The 14,829-nt window shown below is 40.3% G+C and overlaps 1 protein-coding gene across 6 annotated transcripts in view; it reads left to right on the forward strand.

Moving 5' to 3' along the window:
* DOT1L (DOT1 like histone lysine methyltransferase) overlaps positions 1–14,829 on the forward strand; it is a 70,558-nt gene that overhangs the window by 22,307 nt on the left and 33,422 nt on the right. For all 6 annotated transcript variants that reach the window (XM_049808017.1, XM_049808020.1, XM_049808024.1 and 3 more), the window contains exons 4-7: positions 843–906; positions 2,501–2,729; positions 6,095–6,189; positions 8,854–8,916. In XM_049808017.1, coding sequence (XP_049663974.1) covers positions 843–906; positions 2,501–2,729; positions 6,095–6,189; positions 8,854–8,916 — 451 coding nt within the window. The remainder of the gene's footprint in view (positions 1–842; positions 907–2,500; positions 2,730–6,094; positions 6,190–8,853; positions 8,917–14,829) is intronic.

Raw genomic sequence — 14,829 nt, forward strand, 5'->3', positions numbered from 1 at the left:
GAAGTCAGCAGTCTTCCTTGGAGAGGTGTCCTAGCCAGCGTAGTAGTAATCAGGATCACAAGAGACTGAAAAGCCACTGCCTTCCGATGTCCCCTGGTCCCCCCACCCCTTTTCAGATTTGGGGATGGCCATGATTTAATTATCTTACTCCTGCAACTCCTTATATTGTTGGTTTTTTGTTTTTTCTTTTTTTTTTCTCTGCTGCTTTGTGGGTCTGATTATGTAATGGATGATGTTCCTAGTAATATCTTTTCTTCCCTGGCCTGAGGTGAATTTATTTAATCCTCTCAGCTTCTGTCATTAAGGCATCTGCCTGAATTGACTGTAATCCCAACCAACCCATGAAGCAATCAGTATGCTTTTCTGATGGGTGAAAATTTAGGTTGTGTCCTGGGTCTATCTGCATTTTCAGTCCCAGAGTTAATTTCTAGAAAAGTATCTACTGTCTCAGGACTGATTATCATGGACAGATGATGGAACAAAGGAGAAAAATTTACAGATGTATTAAATTTCTGTGCAGCTGAGAATATGGAAAAGTAGTAAGGGACTATGAGAATACAAAACTTTATAATAAGTCATACTTTGAGTTCAGTCCTTTTTCCATTAATTAAAGAAACTAATATTATTTGTCATGTGCTCCTGGTCTACTTGGGAATTTTTTTAAAGGAAACTATACAAAGTCCTAAAGCTGTGCATATAATTACATGTTCTGCAAGAAACAAACCCTAAATAGCCACCTACTTAGAGTATGTATGATGAGAAGAAAGCACAAGGTTGTATCTTCAAACCTGCCTTTTAGAGCTCTGTTTTTAACTGTCCCTGCATTCTTTCTCCCCACATAGCTTTGAAAGCATGCAGAGGCTTTGTGACAAATACAACCGAGCCATTGATAGCATTCATCAGTTGGTATGTATTTACCTTTGTTACGCACCATCATGTTTATCTAGCTGGTTTGAATTCACATATAGTGAATAATATCCAGAAAGCAGTGACTGACTTGGCACTGGATTGTATGTGTTACTCTAGTTGCATCACCAGTATTCAGCACTTTCATTCTTTTGGGGACTTGAAGTCTGATCTTAAACCTTATTTTTTTGATCATACCTGGGCAGCCAAGGAGTTAGTATTGGAAGGACATTCTTATAGGAAGAAAAGAAAAAAAATATTTTTTTTTTCTTTCGCAAACTGTGGATTTGTAAGCTATTACTCTTTAGTGTGCACTTCTGGCACCATTATTCTGGCACTTTGAAATAGCTGAGTTACATTTAGGGGGAAGAAAAGGTTTCTCTGCATTTAGCATGTAAATGTTTCATAGGGGTTCATCATACAGATTTACTTTTCCATGGGGAAGTCAGTGGCTTATGGGTACTTAAACAATCCATATGAACTCTCCTGTGTATTGTGGAAGTGATCCATGGCTTAGGAATTTCCTTGCTTGCCACTCAGTTCAGCTGCTCTGTTCTGCAGGATCACCCTGGCGCAGGATCACTGGCAAAACTAGAATGTAATCTGTTTTCAAAACAATTTAACAAGCTTTTTGGTTTTCTTACCCTTATAAAAGGTTGAACTGGAGGAAGCAAAACATGAACGATGAATTAATGTGACTACTTAATTTTGAAAGTATAGAAGGAATTTTTCTCTGCTGTGCTTGTGGGAATTATTTGAAGTGTGCGGTATTATGGCAACAAGACTTTTTTTGCCAGTCTGTCCTTGACTTTGTGCGCCTCCAACTCCCAAAAACTTGTGCTTGTTTGATTCAGGTGTCTTCATGTGTATGTTGGTTAATAGCTAAAAAAATCTGAAGCTATGCAGCATTTGCAATTGCTGGCTGAAATGGCAAACATGGTTGGTTTCATTTTCTTCTTGCCATCTGAATCTCCAGCAGAAGAATGTTTACGAGGGATCCTGGAGCTGTTCTTTTTTGTTTGTTTTTTCTTATCAAAGGGAGAGGTAAACATTTTTAAAACTTAACAAGTTTTATGTTTAGGGCAGGGTTTTTTTTGAAGAATAAAGGAAGCTTGATTTCCATCTCTTTCCTGCCACTCCCTGTTTGAGTACATAGATCCCTCCCATCCTACAGTTCCTGAAAGAAAATGAAACTGCTGTTACATTGACAGTACAGTCAACATCAGTTCAGTGGTGGTCAGTAAATAAAAAATAAGTGAACAAACTTTTACACCTACTCCAACTATATTCAGTATTAAGCTTTACATTGCCTATTGATGTTTACGTCTCCTTAATTTCCCCTTTACCACCTATTTCCAGCAGGTATATTTGAAATTACCTCTTAGTTGAGGTGAGAAAATATAGAGCAATCGGTGTTGCGTAATTTCTTTAGTATCGTTCACTGTTTTTACAGAGCACCTGCAGACCAGCTTGTGAGAGAGGGGATGGGAGGGAATTTTTCTCACTTCTACATTATGCCAATGCAGCCTTGTTTTGGTGACGTTTAGTTGTCCTCACGTTGGGTTCATATCTTCTTCCTGCTCTTTACCTTTAGTGGAAGGGAACCACCCAACCGATGAAACTGAACACTCGTCCCTCCAACGGGCTCCTCCGGCACATCCTGCAGCAAGTGTATAACCACTCGGTGACTGATCCAGAGAAACTTAACAACTATGAGCCCTTTTCCCCAGAGGTTTACGGAGAAACTTCCTTTGACTTAGTGGCCCAAATGATAGATGAAATTAAAATGACAGAGGATGATTTGTTTGTTGACTTGGGCAGTGGTAAGTGACCAATAACTTAAGTGGGTTTTCTTTTTCTCTTTTTGCTTGCTGTTTCTTCCTTTCTTTAAAAAAAAAAAGAAAAAAAAAAAAGTGAAATTTGGAAAGTAAACCAGGACTAAGGATTGTGTTACAGGATAAGCACCTTTTCTAGATAATCCCCAATGATGCTCCTGCTTTTTATCACAAGATTAAAAAGACCAAACACATCCCAGACGTTCTCCCCGTGGTGTTAGTGAAATGTCGTCCTACAAATGCAATAAACCCTAGTTACAGAAAACTCTTGGTTTCTGTTGCTATTGGCGGATATACTTATAAAGAAGAGACAATATTAAAATGATGCTTGAAAGATAACAATAGCAGTTCCATTTCTAAAGATTCATCTATTTTCAGTGGATTCAGTTTATGCCCTTCACATCTGAAAATGTGATTTCTTGACCCTTCCCATGCCAGTGTGAAACATTTGGTGTTGAATCTGAAAATGAAGCAGTTTTTTTCCTCTGACATACTTTTCAGTGGGTCAGAAAAGACTTTATGGTTAGCTTTAACAGCTGCCTTGTGAGACCCCACAAAATCTAGCTTCCAGCCTACAACTGCATCTCGTGAACAGGTTAGAGTCTTAAAAGGAATAGATACTACTAGTTGGTAAAGAAACCAGATAAGCACATGTGGAAGAGATATACTGAGTAAGAAGATGATGTTCTTTTTGTTGCTAAAATCTGGTTCAAAGCAGGAAAGGAGTAATAAGAATTTCCCCTTTTACTGGATGGGTTGTAAAGTTTTAAATGAAGTATGTTTTGGTTTTGTTGCTGGTATGATACAGGACTTTTGGGGAAAAATATTTTAAAATACATTCAGTTGTTAAAAATCTTTTAAAAATTTAAATACATCAGGACTGCCATTCCCCCAAAAAACTTAATACATGTCCAGTCAGGGATTGTCAGTGTTTTTTATTTATTTATTTTTTAACCCCCTGCTTCCTCCCTCAGTAGGACTTATGTCTGAAATTTCCTGTTTCAATGACTTATGTTCAGATGAGACATTTAGAACAGCATCAGATCTGAAAAACTATTTTTCCATCTGGTAGAAAAAAATTGCCATAGATGCTTGCAATTGTTTGTTGAGGAAGGTTAAAGAAGATCATATCTGAACCCCTGTAGTGCTACTGATTATGTAACAAGCTCAAATGTTAGCTACTTTTACTTGCTATCATCAGAAATAAAATCAGGTATTTATTGCTAACCTCCCCACTTTAACCTTGGAGATTGACCAACAGTATAAAAATTCACAGTCTGAAAAACCTGTATGAAAGGAATGGTTTAAATTCAGAAGCCTTTGACTTTTAGTGTTTGGAGCACTGAAACAATTAAAACCAGAACATAGTTGTTGAGTTTGTACTGAGGGAGTAAACTTTTTGTAAATAGTGATCAGTGCAGTATTGAGTGCAGTGTAAATGAAAACACTGTCATAGCATATTATTTCTATCAGTAAATTTTAATGCTGTTCCAATAACTACATCCATACAGCAGTGGCTGAACAGCGGGGCTAAACCCCCACCAGGATGCTGTGGCTCTTCTTGGTAGTTTTGTGTGTGATGCCAGGAATATGTGGCTCGTTGCAGGAAGAATTTATGGAGGTATGCGTCATTAGGCTAACTGAAATTACAATACAGTTCTTGCAAAAAGAAAAGCCAAAGAAATAAAAGATTAATAACTTCTTATGCTGTGTCTTGTGATATCTGACAATGCAGTGTGTTCTTGATCATCTCTTTAGTCTTTGTCCTCCTTGTTCTTCATAAATAAGAAACAGTGAAATGGTTCTGCCTCCGATCCTTGATTGTCCATGCTCTCTCCCCTGCAGAAATTGGTACATCCATATTTGCACGTGTCTAAAATATGCATGTGTATGCAAAATGAGACTTGGCAAAAAAAACCCAAAACCAACCAAAAAAACCCAACAACAAAACCCCCTGTCAGCACTACAGTTCTCATTGTGCCAGACAACATTATAGTGGTAATGGTTTAAATGCAGGAGTTCCACCCCTTCAATTACCAGTGCCGCTTCCTGCCGGCAGCCAATGAAATGGAAAACAGCAATATGTTTTCTGTGCAAATGGGCTATCCTCTTAGATTCACTCTTGTTTCCCATGCGGTCATCTGCAGAATGATTAAGTGCACTGGTGAGACAAGAATGCATTTTGTGTTAGCCATAGACAAAAAATGATACATCAGTGTACTATTGATGAATATTGGATGTTTTAAAAAAATCTGAAGCGACTGCTTTAACAAATGTGGAATGACATTGCTCTAGTGTGTGCAAAATGTGGGTCACTCATACAGGAGAAATCTAATGAATATTTTTCTTTTTTCTTTTTAATGTAAGCTGGGGTGGGGGAGAAGGAGTGCATTCAGGCGAGGTGTAGAAATGGCAGCTAATTACTGCTGGTAGCATCTGATGCAAGTAGAATTTGGAGTGATGGGAAGTTCATGCATTTTTAAGTAATACTTAGTCTTGCTAGCTTAGTGGTTGCTTCTGAAATTTTAAGTATTGAACCCTATAATAATTTCTAAAGTAGTATTCTGAAGTAGCTCATCTATAAATATGCTTTATGTGTTCTCAGAATTTGTGCTGTGTTTCTTGGTGAAAACCAGCATAAATATTGCTAGACTATGACAAACGTTTTAGCCAATCTTTAAATTAATGGCGTAGGTATAAGACCAACAAGTATTTGTTTGGGGATGTGGTAGGGTTTGTCTAACTGTTTGTTCAGTTACTTAAATAGTGAATTACTATGTAAAAACTGTAGATTTGATGGAATGCATTTGTGGACAATTTGTGGACAAAAACATTAAAATGCAGCTATTCTGAAACCTGTGTGAATTTGTAAAAATGAGCCTGTAATATTTAATAAAAGTAGCCATTAATAATTATCAATACAAACATTGCTGTAAATGTTGTAGTCTTATGCTACTATCATAAAAAGTGCTCAATGTATTGAAAAATGCAAACCTCGGAACTACAATGCTAGAAATTCTTTTCTGTAAGAAAGGTGAAATTGCGCTCCTTACTTTCTAGTTAGGATGTGAACCCTATTTACTGAAAACCAGGTTCTTGGTATTTCACATCTTGTAGGGAATTGGGACTTTTTAGTAATGCATGTTGCCTTGAATCTGCTTTTCAACTGAGAGATAGGCAGAGTTCATATGGGAACTGTCAGACACCACTGGGAGTTGAAATTGTGCCCTGAAGCCTGGTCCCACAGATTACCTGCATTTTGCCTGTTGGCCTTTGCTCTAAAACCTCTTATCTCCTCTTGCAGTGGTTTTCTACTGAAACTTGTTCTCAGGTTTGTTTTTTCTTTCCTGCAGGTGTGGGTCAGGTGGTGCTTCAAGTGGCTGCAGCCACAAACTGCAAACATCACTATGGTGTGGAGAAAGCTGATATTCCAGCCAAATATGCTGAGGTGAGTGGTGTTTTGAAGTGAGTTGTGTGTATATGCCTTATTTGAAGGCTAACTCAGTGATTCAGGATTACTGTTAAGTCCTGTGCAGGAAGAAAAGCAGAGTTTGAGTCCTAGCTGCTTTTGCTTCTTGGGTCAGTAAGACCTGGAGCATGGCATGCTTGGGGAAAGAAGCGTATGTCTAGTTGTTTGCTAGCAGTGCTTGTGGAGTGCACAGAAGGAGCGTTAGCATGTTTCTGAAGTGATTTGAGGACCAGGAGATATAAAACTGTTTTAACAGTAATGGTGCAGGACCTATTTGAAAGGAAGTGCAGTGTAAGCTTCACCTGAACACCTGCAATCATTCTGTGTCTGAAATGGCTCTAATATAGGGCTTCCAGTGGCCATAGCATTAAGCAAATCTAGGAATGAATTCACCAAACAAATAGTTCTTAAAGGCTTTAAAGGCTATGTTTCTGCTTACAACAGCGATGCCCCTTTTTGGTGTCCTAAAGCTGAAGTTCAGCTTAGTTATTAAACTGTTGTAGGCTAATTTATGAGGCCTGTGTTGGGTATTTGGTTAATAACTGCTTAGTAAGCACCTAAATGAAGTCATATTATAACAAAACCATAATGTTTAGTCAGGCAGGCAGTTTTCCTTACACCACTTCTAATTCTGTGCCAATGGGGACACACAAAGATAATCAGTTCCAAGGCAAACCTGGAAGGCAAATGAGCTACAAGAAAACAATAAAGGTTAGTCATGCCTTACCATAAGAAGTTTACTTTCTTCAGTAGACTGAACAGAAACTTATCCTTCCGTATTGTTAAAACAAGCTGACTCAGTCTGTACAGGCTAGAAAATTATACCTTCGGAAGGAAGGGGAAAAAAAATAAATCCTTGATCCTCCTTTTCAGTGGTGTGGGCAAAAATGCATAAACACATTGGCAAAGAAGATCAGACAAGGATCTAAAAATCCATTTTGTTTCCCCTGCCGTGCCCCAGTGGAAATTTCCAACTGGAGTGCTCTTTGTAGTCCCTCTGCGTGAGCGTTCTGGTTTCATTAGGGAGTCACTTGCAAGGCCTGGACTCCTGTCTGTGTTTAATAGTAAACTTAAAGATCACTGTTAAAGAGGGAAAGTTAAATTCTCACTTTCACTAATACCCCTTCATGTCATTGTACAAACACAAGGCTTTAGTGAAAATGGTTAGCAAACAAAAAAATTACCCACAAATTGAATATTAGGAGTATTAACTCACGGGGTACCTTCAGTTTCAGAAGTAGCCCAGTATTTCATAAGATTACTGGATGAACAAAATATACTGCGTTATTCTTCTGGTTACAGGCAATGTCCTGTCACATTTCACAACTAAACAGCTGCTGCGGTGTCGGAATGTGTGAAGCTGCCTGTGTACAGCTAATCTGCCTTGCGCTGTGTGTAATGGACCAGTTTTCCTCCCCATCTCTGACAAACATTTGTGGAAGGGATTGGATTAAGTTTCTAGTTAAGATTGGCTGTGGCAACGCATCTCTGGTTACTATGATAATTAATGCAGATGACTTTGAAAAGCTGCAGCTAAAGAGGAAGAATCTTATGGATTAGTTTTAGTGAAGTTGTCTTAAAAAAATAGTAAAATGTAAGTTCATACAGCATATGAAAATACTGAAGATTTTTGTGAGTTATCCTACTATGCTTTGGAGTGCTTTTGAAACATAAAGAATTTTCAAACACATCTGTCAACACACACTGTTTTATTGACCTGCTAATGGAGGTCTCCACCATGTCTAAGTTGTCAGTGAAGCCAGAATTGCTGCTATGCTTCTCCCTTGTCTCCTTTCCCTGCTACTTTGGGCCCTCCCATATGTGGAGTCAAATCCTAAAGATCAGGAGGGTTTTTTTCAGTCTTCCAAGACACTTGAATTTCATTTTCAAATGCGTTGTATAGGTGTAGCTGGACCCTCACTGCCACTCTAAAGTAATGACCTGTGGTGCATATTGTAAATTTATATAGATGGGGACAAGATTTGTAAATGTGGAAATGCATATTTGTAAGGCACCAAGCTATCCTGATGGATGAGATTTTTGATTCCTTTCTCTGATATTTGGGCAATGGAATATCAGTGCCAGCTACAGGGTTCCATCCTCTGCAGCCCTAGTCTTCCTGGTTGCTCCAGCAAGCGTGATGCTCCTTCTGTTGCTGTTGCAATGCTTTGCGTGCCGCGCTCTGCTTTCTCATTCACCCTAGCAGACCTGTCTTTATCCCGTTTGTTCCTTTGCTATCTGGGCTTAGACTGGGCTGCATTCAGTGCCTCCTACTCACTGTGGGATTATGTACTGCAACACGGTGGCTACTTAAGGTTGAGCCGTTTTTAGTGCTGAGCAGTGTCAACTCAAATTGCCTTGCTTATAACATGTAACATTGATGAAAAGGGGGGAGAGAAGAAGGTGCCAGCTTTGACTTGGCCCTGATAAAGCAAATGTTTTTTTTAAGGAAACTAAACTACAGTAGTTGTCTGTCTGCCTGTTCTTTGAATGTTAATGGCACCCCCCTCTCCCCCCAAACCAACCAACCAAACAGTCTTGGGGGTCAATGAATGCTGTCAGAGCTGCATCTCCTTTTACTGTGATGTAACTGGTAACACGAGATGTTCTAATAGGTGGTTTTGTTTTTCCTCCCTTTTCTAGACGATGGACAGAGAGTTCAGAAAGTGGATGAAATGGTATGGGAAAAAACATGCAGAATACACAGTGAGTGAAATTCAGCTGAAAAACTTTGTGATCCATGCTGATGTACAGAATTTGCAAAGTCCTCTTCAGCCTTTCACCAGCCAAGCAGCAGTATGAGTCATATCTGCTTCCTGGCTTTTATCTTGATCCCGAGGATGGTGTTCTCCAAGACATCGTCCCAGGCCCCTCGCTTTGTCTTGCTTGACATGTGGTATGGTGTTATTAGGAGCACTTTCAGATCTCTTCAGAAGCTCCTGGAAGATTTATTCTTCTAAAACATTGTCGTTTTAACTGGGGCTGACATGTGTCTTCTGTTTGTATTATATCTCCTTTTACTCCCCATCCCCCTCTCCATGGTGCGGGGGTTCTGCTGGGTAGACTATTGAAAATGGCAGCGCCTCCTTGGGTTTCTGAAATCTCCTGCTAGAAACAAAAGCTGAAGCTTTGGTTCTGCAGGCAGGTGAAGCTGTGGTCACCTGGGACAGGTGGTGGAGGGGATGGGATAGCAGGGGTTTCAACATGGGGGAGCATGGGGTTGAAGTTCTGGATGAATGCCAGGACTGTGAGATTAGAGCAGAAAACGGCAGGACCAATTAACAGGATAGGTGGTTTGTAGTTGGATGTAAGGGGTGGGTTGTGGGCTCAGGAAGGATGGTGGTTGGGTAGTTCTGATTTGGAAAGGATGGGAATTAGATGCTCTGAGGGTGGAGCTAGGGCAGGAGGAGTAAATGGGTCATCACGTGGTGTCTCTCTGCTTGGGGCTAGGGACACATGTTGAAATAGCTTTCCCCTTCCTCTGAATGTTACTTAAGCATTGTGGATGTGTTTTCCACTCTGTATGATAGTGTGAAGCATGTGCAGTCATACACTGTCTTGTGTCATTCCTTCCCCTTTTCCTTTTCTCCTCTTTCTTAAATGTCATTAAGAAAATCTGCTCCCTAGTTAATCACTTTCCAGTGATGAAATGTATGTAATCATAGTACAATAGGAACCCACTGGGAGTTTTGAAAATAAATATATTTATGCTTCTCCTACCACTCGCCTATAGTCAAGGAAGAGGCTGGATGGATCAGGGTTGTTCCCTAATTGCCCAGAGAAGTTGGGTCACTCTTTCCTGCTCTGAAGTTGCAGCTAGCAATGTGTACTGCAGCTGAAGTGTGAGCAAGTGTTTGGGAAACTACTTCTTCATTTTCCTTTTGTACAGAGCCAGTACTGCTGTGTTACTGGAATGGTTTGAACCACATGGCTTTCAGTGTTCCAGCAGTGTGGGATGAAATGGCAGGTGGTAGATGGCCAGCCTTTATTTCCCAGTTTTCTGTGTCTGCTGGGATTCCTGGTGTTCTTTAGAGGGCTTATCTTGTAATGAAGGATGCTACAACTCTCCCTTTGGGAAGCAGGCTGGAGAAGGTGAGAGTGCCACCTGCCTCTGTGCACTTTCTTCCTGAAATGCCTTTACTGTATAGTGTGATTTTCTTCAGAGGGATGCTGGGCCTGCTGTGGGACTAGTTTGTAGCAGGATTGATATCAGGCTGCTAACTCTTTCCTGCTGTGGAAACACTGTGAAAGCTTTACTTTTCATGAAGTGGCCATATGGCATTTTTCCATTGTGTCACCCAGCTGGCATTACATGAAAGGAATTGTTACTGAAGATACTCTGCTTATGAGCTGTGTAATTTAAAGAATAGGATAGGAACTTGGACTAAAATATTGAAAGCATATTGATTGCCGTAGGCAGCGAGCATTTCCATATTGTGCATTCCAAGTGACAGAGTCTGGTACTATATTGAAACAAAGCTACTTGTTTTTTTGCTTGGCTCTTCGGCTTTTATAACTGTTTTCTGAAAAGCATTTCAAGTAAAATTTCTCTTGAGTATGTAGTCTGCTTTTCTGGGAAGAATTGAACACTTGCAGCACTTCTTGACTTAAGGAAACTTGGTTTCCTATCACCTTGTCGTAGTGATGCTTGAAGATAGATTTTGGTCTTCTACACGTAGGCACACAGGGCAGATTTTATTTAGTTTTTACTGCTTCATCAAACATGCTAGGCTTACATTTGCGTTTTTTTGCCAAACAGTATATTTTCTTTAGTAATTCCTTAGACAGCATCTTCTATAGGTGACTGTTGTTAAGCAGAGAGCAAACTTGTCTGCTAATGCAGCTAGAAGACACTGGAAGGCATGGAATTGAAAGCCTGGGATCTTTATCTTTCTGGAGAACAATTTTGTTGCTGCAAAATACTTAATGGGGTCCCAAAATTCCAAATGTTGGAGACAAAGTAAGCACAAATTGAAATAGTCTGTCATCAGCAGAGCTTAACTTGTGAATTCCACTCTAATGTTTTAGGCAGTCATATGAAAAAATAAATATTTTGAGAAGAATAAAGTGTTGGAGGAGGGAAGCTTGGCAGAAGTTCAGTGGGAAGAAGTCTTGGATCCCACCTGCAGCTTTGTCTGAATAATGTGGACGGTGGTTTTGACTTCATGCACATAACAGCTGCCTTGATGTAAAAGTAAAAATTGTACATAAGGCAGCAATAAATCCTGGAGTTGGGCCTGCAGGTTTTTTTTGTGTGTGTGCGTTTTTTTGTGGTTTTTTTTTTTTTTTAACAGCCAAGAGCCTAGTACAATTAAAAGTTTCCAATACAGATGGATTTTTGATTTCTCACTGAAAAGTGTTCTGCTGCTTGTCTTAAGTCTTGTCTTGTCTTCTAGGTAGGACTGTGCTGGTGATGCAACAGTTGATTGCACTTACCAGCTCTGCAACCATCAGATTTACTTCCTCGCCTTCCCCACTAGAATGTTCTTGTTACTGCTGGAAGTTCTGAGCTTAGGCACATGAATTATGGTGAGCAAGGTCCAGTGACAACATTTAAAATAAACCCTGATTGTCCAGGTATATTTCCATTCTATTTTGTCCACAATCATAGAAAAGAGTCTCTTTTGAGAAACGGTTCCATACAAAATACACAGTCACATATATGCAGATCTTTTCAGTAGAACAAAACATCATTGCATAGTCACTTTCAGATGATAATTGCATGTTATTCTCCAGTAGCTAGTGGCAAAGTGTCCTAGGCATGTTGGATGCCTAAGGCTTCTGCAGAGCTACAGCTGCTAGTAATGGGTCATTGCTGCAGCTTTAGAGTGGGAAGATCCATTTGGGACATGAGAGGAGTGGGAGAAAGGTTGCTCATCATACGTTGGCTTGTAAGTCTCCTGATCTCCAGCTATTGTAGGTAATCGTATCTCATAATCCTGTTAAATGAACTGAGTTTCATTTTAAATGATGAGCTGTTCAATCTCATGATTCTAATTGGAAAAAAAACCCCCCCACACCAAGAGAGTACCACTTCCTGATAAGAATCTTTCTTAGTTTTTATATTCAACTGATATGTTTCAACTTGCTATAAATATTTGCATCCCTGTGCTATGGTTGTATGGTCATTGATGTCCAATTCCTGATCGGTTAGGGATAATCATATTCTTTACTAGTCTTCTCTTTTGCATGCGGAGGGAATGCATTATACTTCTAGGGCTTTTTCATCATTATCATCTACCTCAGTTTTTTGGACTAGAATGTCCCCTTTCCAACACATTTCACTTTGTTTCAACTCCTTTTATCTTCTTGTTTCTCTTCCCGTGGAACTGAGAAGTCTCCAAGATTAGCCTTACCCCATTCTTTTCAAGAAAACTGTTGTCTGAAGGAAAAGGGAGACTACTTCTCTAAGGTCATTAGGCCTAGATAATTACAGAGTCTTTCTTGGGGAATTTCTGCACATGTGCAGTCATCAGATTAAAAAGTGGTATTGCAATTAAGAGGCAGATGGGTTTTCATGGTTTCTAACTGTAAATATCCTCATGTGGCCTCAAAATCAGAGCCATCTCCAGGTATCTAGGGCACAATGCTGAGATTGCCATGTAGCAGAAAGTGCTTAAGTGTTCGTCCTGGGGTATGCTTGACGAAAGTTTTCAGTGTGTCCTCAGTGCCTACTACATGTTGTACTCTTCTGCTAGGGGAAGGTATTCTTCCAGTCATAGGTTAGAGTAGGTCTCTGCAAGTGAAGTTGGTGGTAGCTGCAGTCGTACATTGGACTGCTGCTGAAGACAGGGATTTGTTTTGGTTTTGTTTACTCAGGGTTGTTATAACAGAATGCCTTCTTCTGTTCCTTAAAATTTGTTTTAGCAGTAGGTGAAAATCATCTACAAGTCTTCAAAATAAGTGCAGAAAAACACAGGTCAGCGCTGCTAAAGGCTGGGATTTTGGCTGGATGGACATCTTTGACACATGCTGGCTGTGCAGAGAAAACCCCTGTAGCTTCTAATTGCTGAAGATGCTTTGTGGTGTGGCCCTGGGGATTAGAGGTGATATTTGTTGTGCATAAATCAGTGGAAGTCTGGCATCTGTAAGTTTGCAGGCTTGTCTCTGAGTTTGGGGTGCCCTGTCTGGCTTGTTTTCCTGGAAATCTCTGTTCTGAGCAAAAGCAGAGTGATTTGTGTAGGAGTTTCATTGTCTCTTGTTGCCTGATACCAGCTGCTGGTTTGTGGGGTAACTGACATCACCTGTAGTTAAAACCTTCCATTGCTTAACAGTACACTGCAGCTGAGGAAAGGGCAAGATATCTGTTTGTCCCAGATATTTTTGAATGCCCTATTTCAGCGGGAAACTTGATGTTTTGGTATTTGAAAAGCCCTCCAAACGTCCCCTGTGGCTTTGAAATGATGCCACATTTTGGAGGTTTGGATTCATGCCTCCAGTTATTTTTGAAAAGAACAGGAACCTAAAAATAACCATGTGTACTTTTCCAGGCAGAAATGACTGGTTTTTGTGAGCCAAGTGTTTGCATGGAGGCTGCTGGAATGAGGCATTCTGCGTGTGAATTTATGGCTTTGTGTAGCCGGTCAAACAGAGCGTTACCAGAGAGACTCCCAGCCCAGCGCTGGGGTGAGAATGAAGCCCTCCTCTGCAGCAGAGGGGCTTGACCTTCATAAACTGTTGCTCTGCTATGTGATGAATGCGCACCCGCTGGAGTGTACCTCTTGTTGCTTCCCCCAGGCAGCAACCTACTGGTTTTCTTCCAGTTACAGGAAGAGTTACAGGAATCAGATGCTGTTGAGTGTATTTCTGCAGTCTCTGTTGAGCAAATATATCTGTTTGAAAAACCTGAATAAAAACCTGTTTTGGCTTCTAAATTTAGAAACAATGCAGGCTGGCAGCTCGATGAAGCGGATTTCACTGAGCTAATTATCCTTTTAGATAAAGCACGTCTCCTGCATTGTCTAATCAGATGAAAATATCTGGATTACAGATGGTCCCTTCCATTCATTATTCACTAAGGAGATTAAGTTTCGCAGAGAGAGGAGGAACAGGATGGGGGTGGGGACACTGGTGGGAAGAGATTGAGTGCATCCTGGTAGCTGTCACTGCTGCTTTGCACGGGCGTCCCTACATGACCATAATGGACCATGTTCTTCTACTGGTTTAGCTACTGCAGCCCTTGGCCAGGAGTGAGTTAGCTGGAGTTTCCTTACCAGTTCTTGTTTTGCTGTCAAAATTACTGTAAACCACAGGGTTGACTGGGATTTTTTGGGGGATTTTGTTGGAATCCCTGTGTTAGTTGATGGGGAAGGCTCTACTTTCTTCCTTTTAGGCCATGATTTATTGATCGTTGCTCCCCAAGTACAATAGGTGAAGAAACTGGTTATCAGGAGTAGTCAGTCAGATAGCTTTTGTACTCTGTTTTGAATGTAGCAGACCACTGATCCAGGAATCACTGCCTTGCTTCCAGAGGGGGAAAAAATAACCAATTTTCTCCCAACCACAGTTGACCATCTAGTTATTTCTGTACTCCAGTATTTTTCCTGGTGAGATTTTTTTCCCTCAACTATTGGCTAAGTATGAGCTAGGGTAGCATTACAATACAAAAATAGATGGGTT

This window comes from Accipiter gentilis, chromosome 8 (genome assembly GCF_929443795.1).
Source record: "Accipiter gentilis chromosome 8, bAccGen1.1, whole genome shotgun sequence".
NCBI classification, from domain to species: domain Eukaryota; kingdom Metazoa; phylum Chordata; class Aves; order Accipitriformes; family Accipitridae; genus Astur; species Astur gentilis.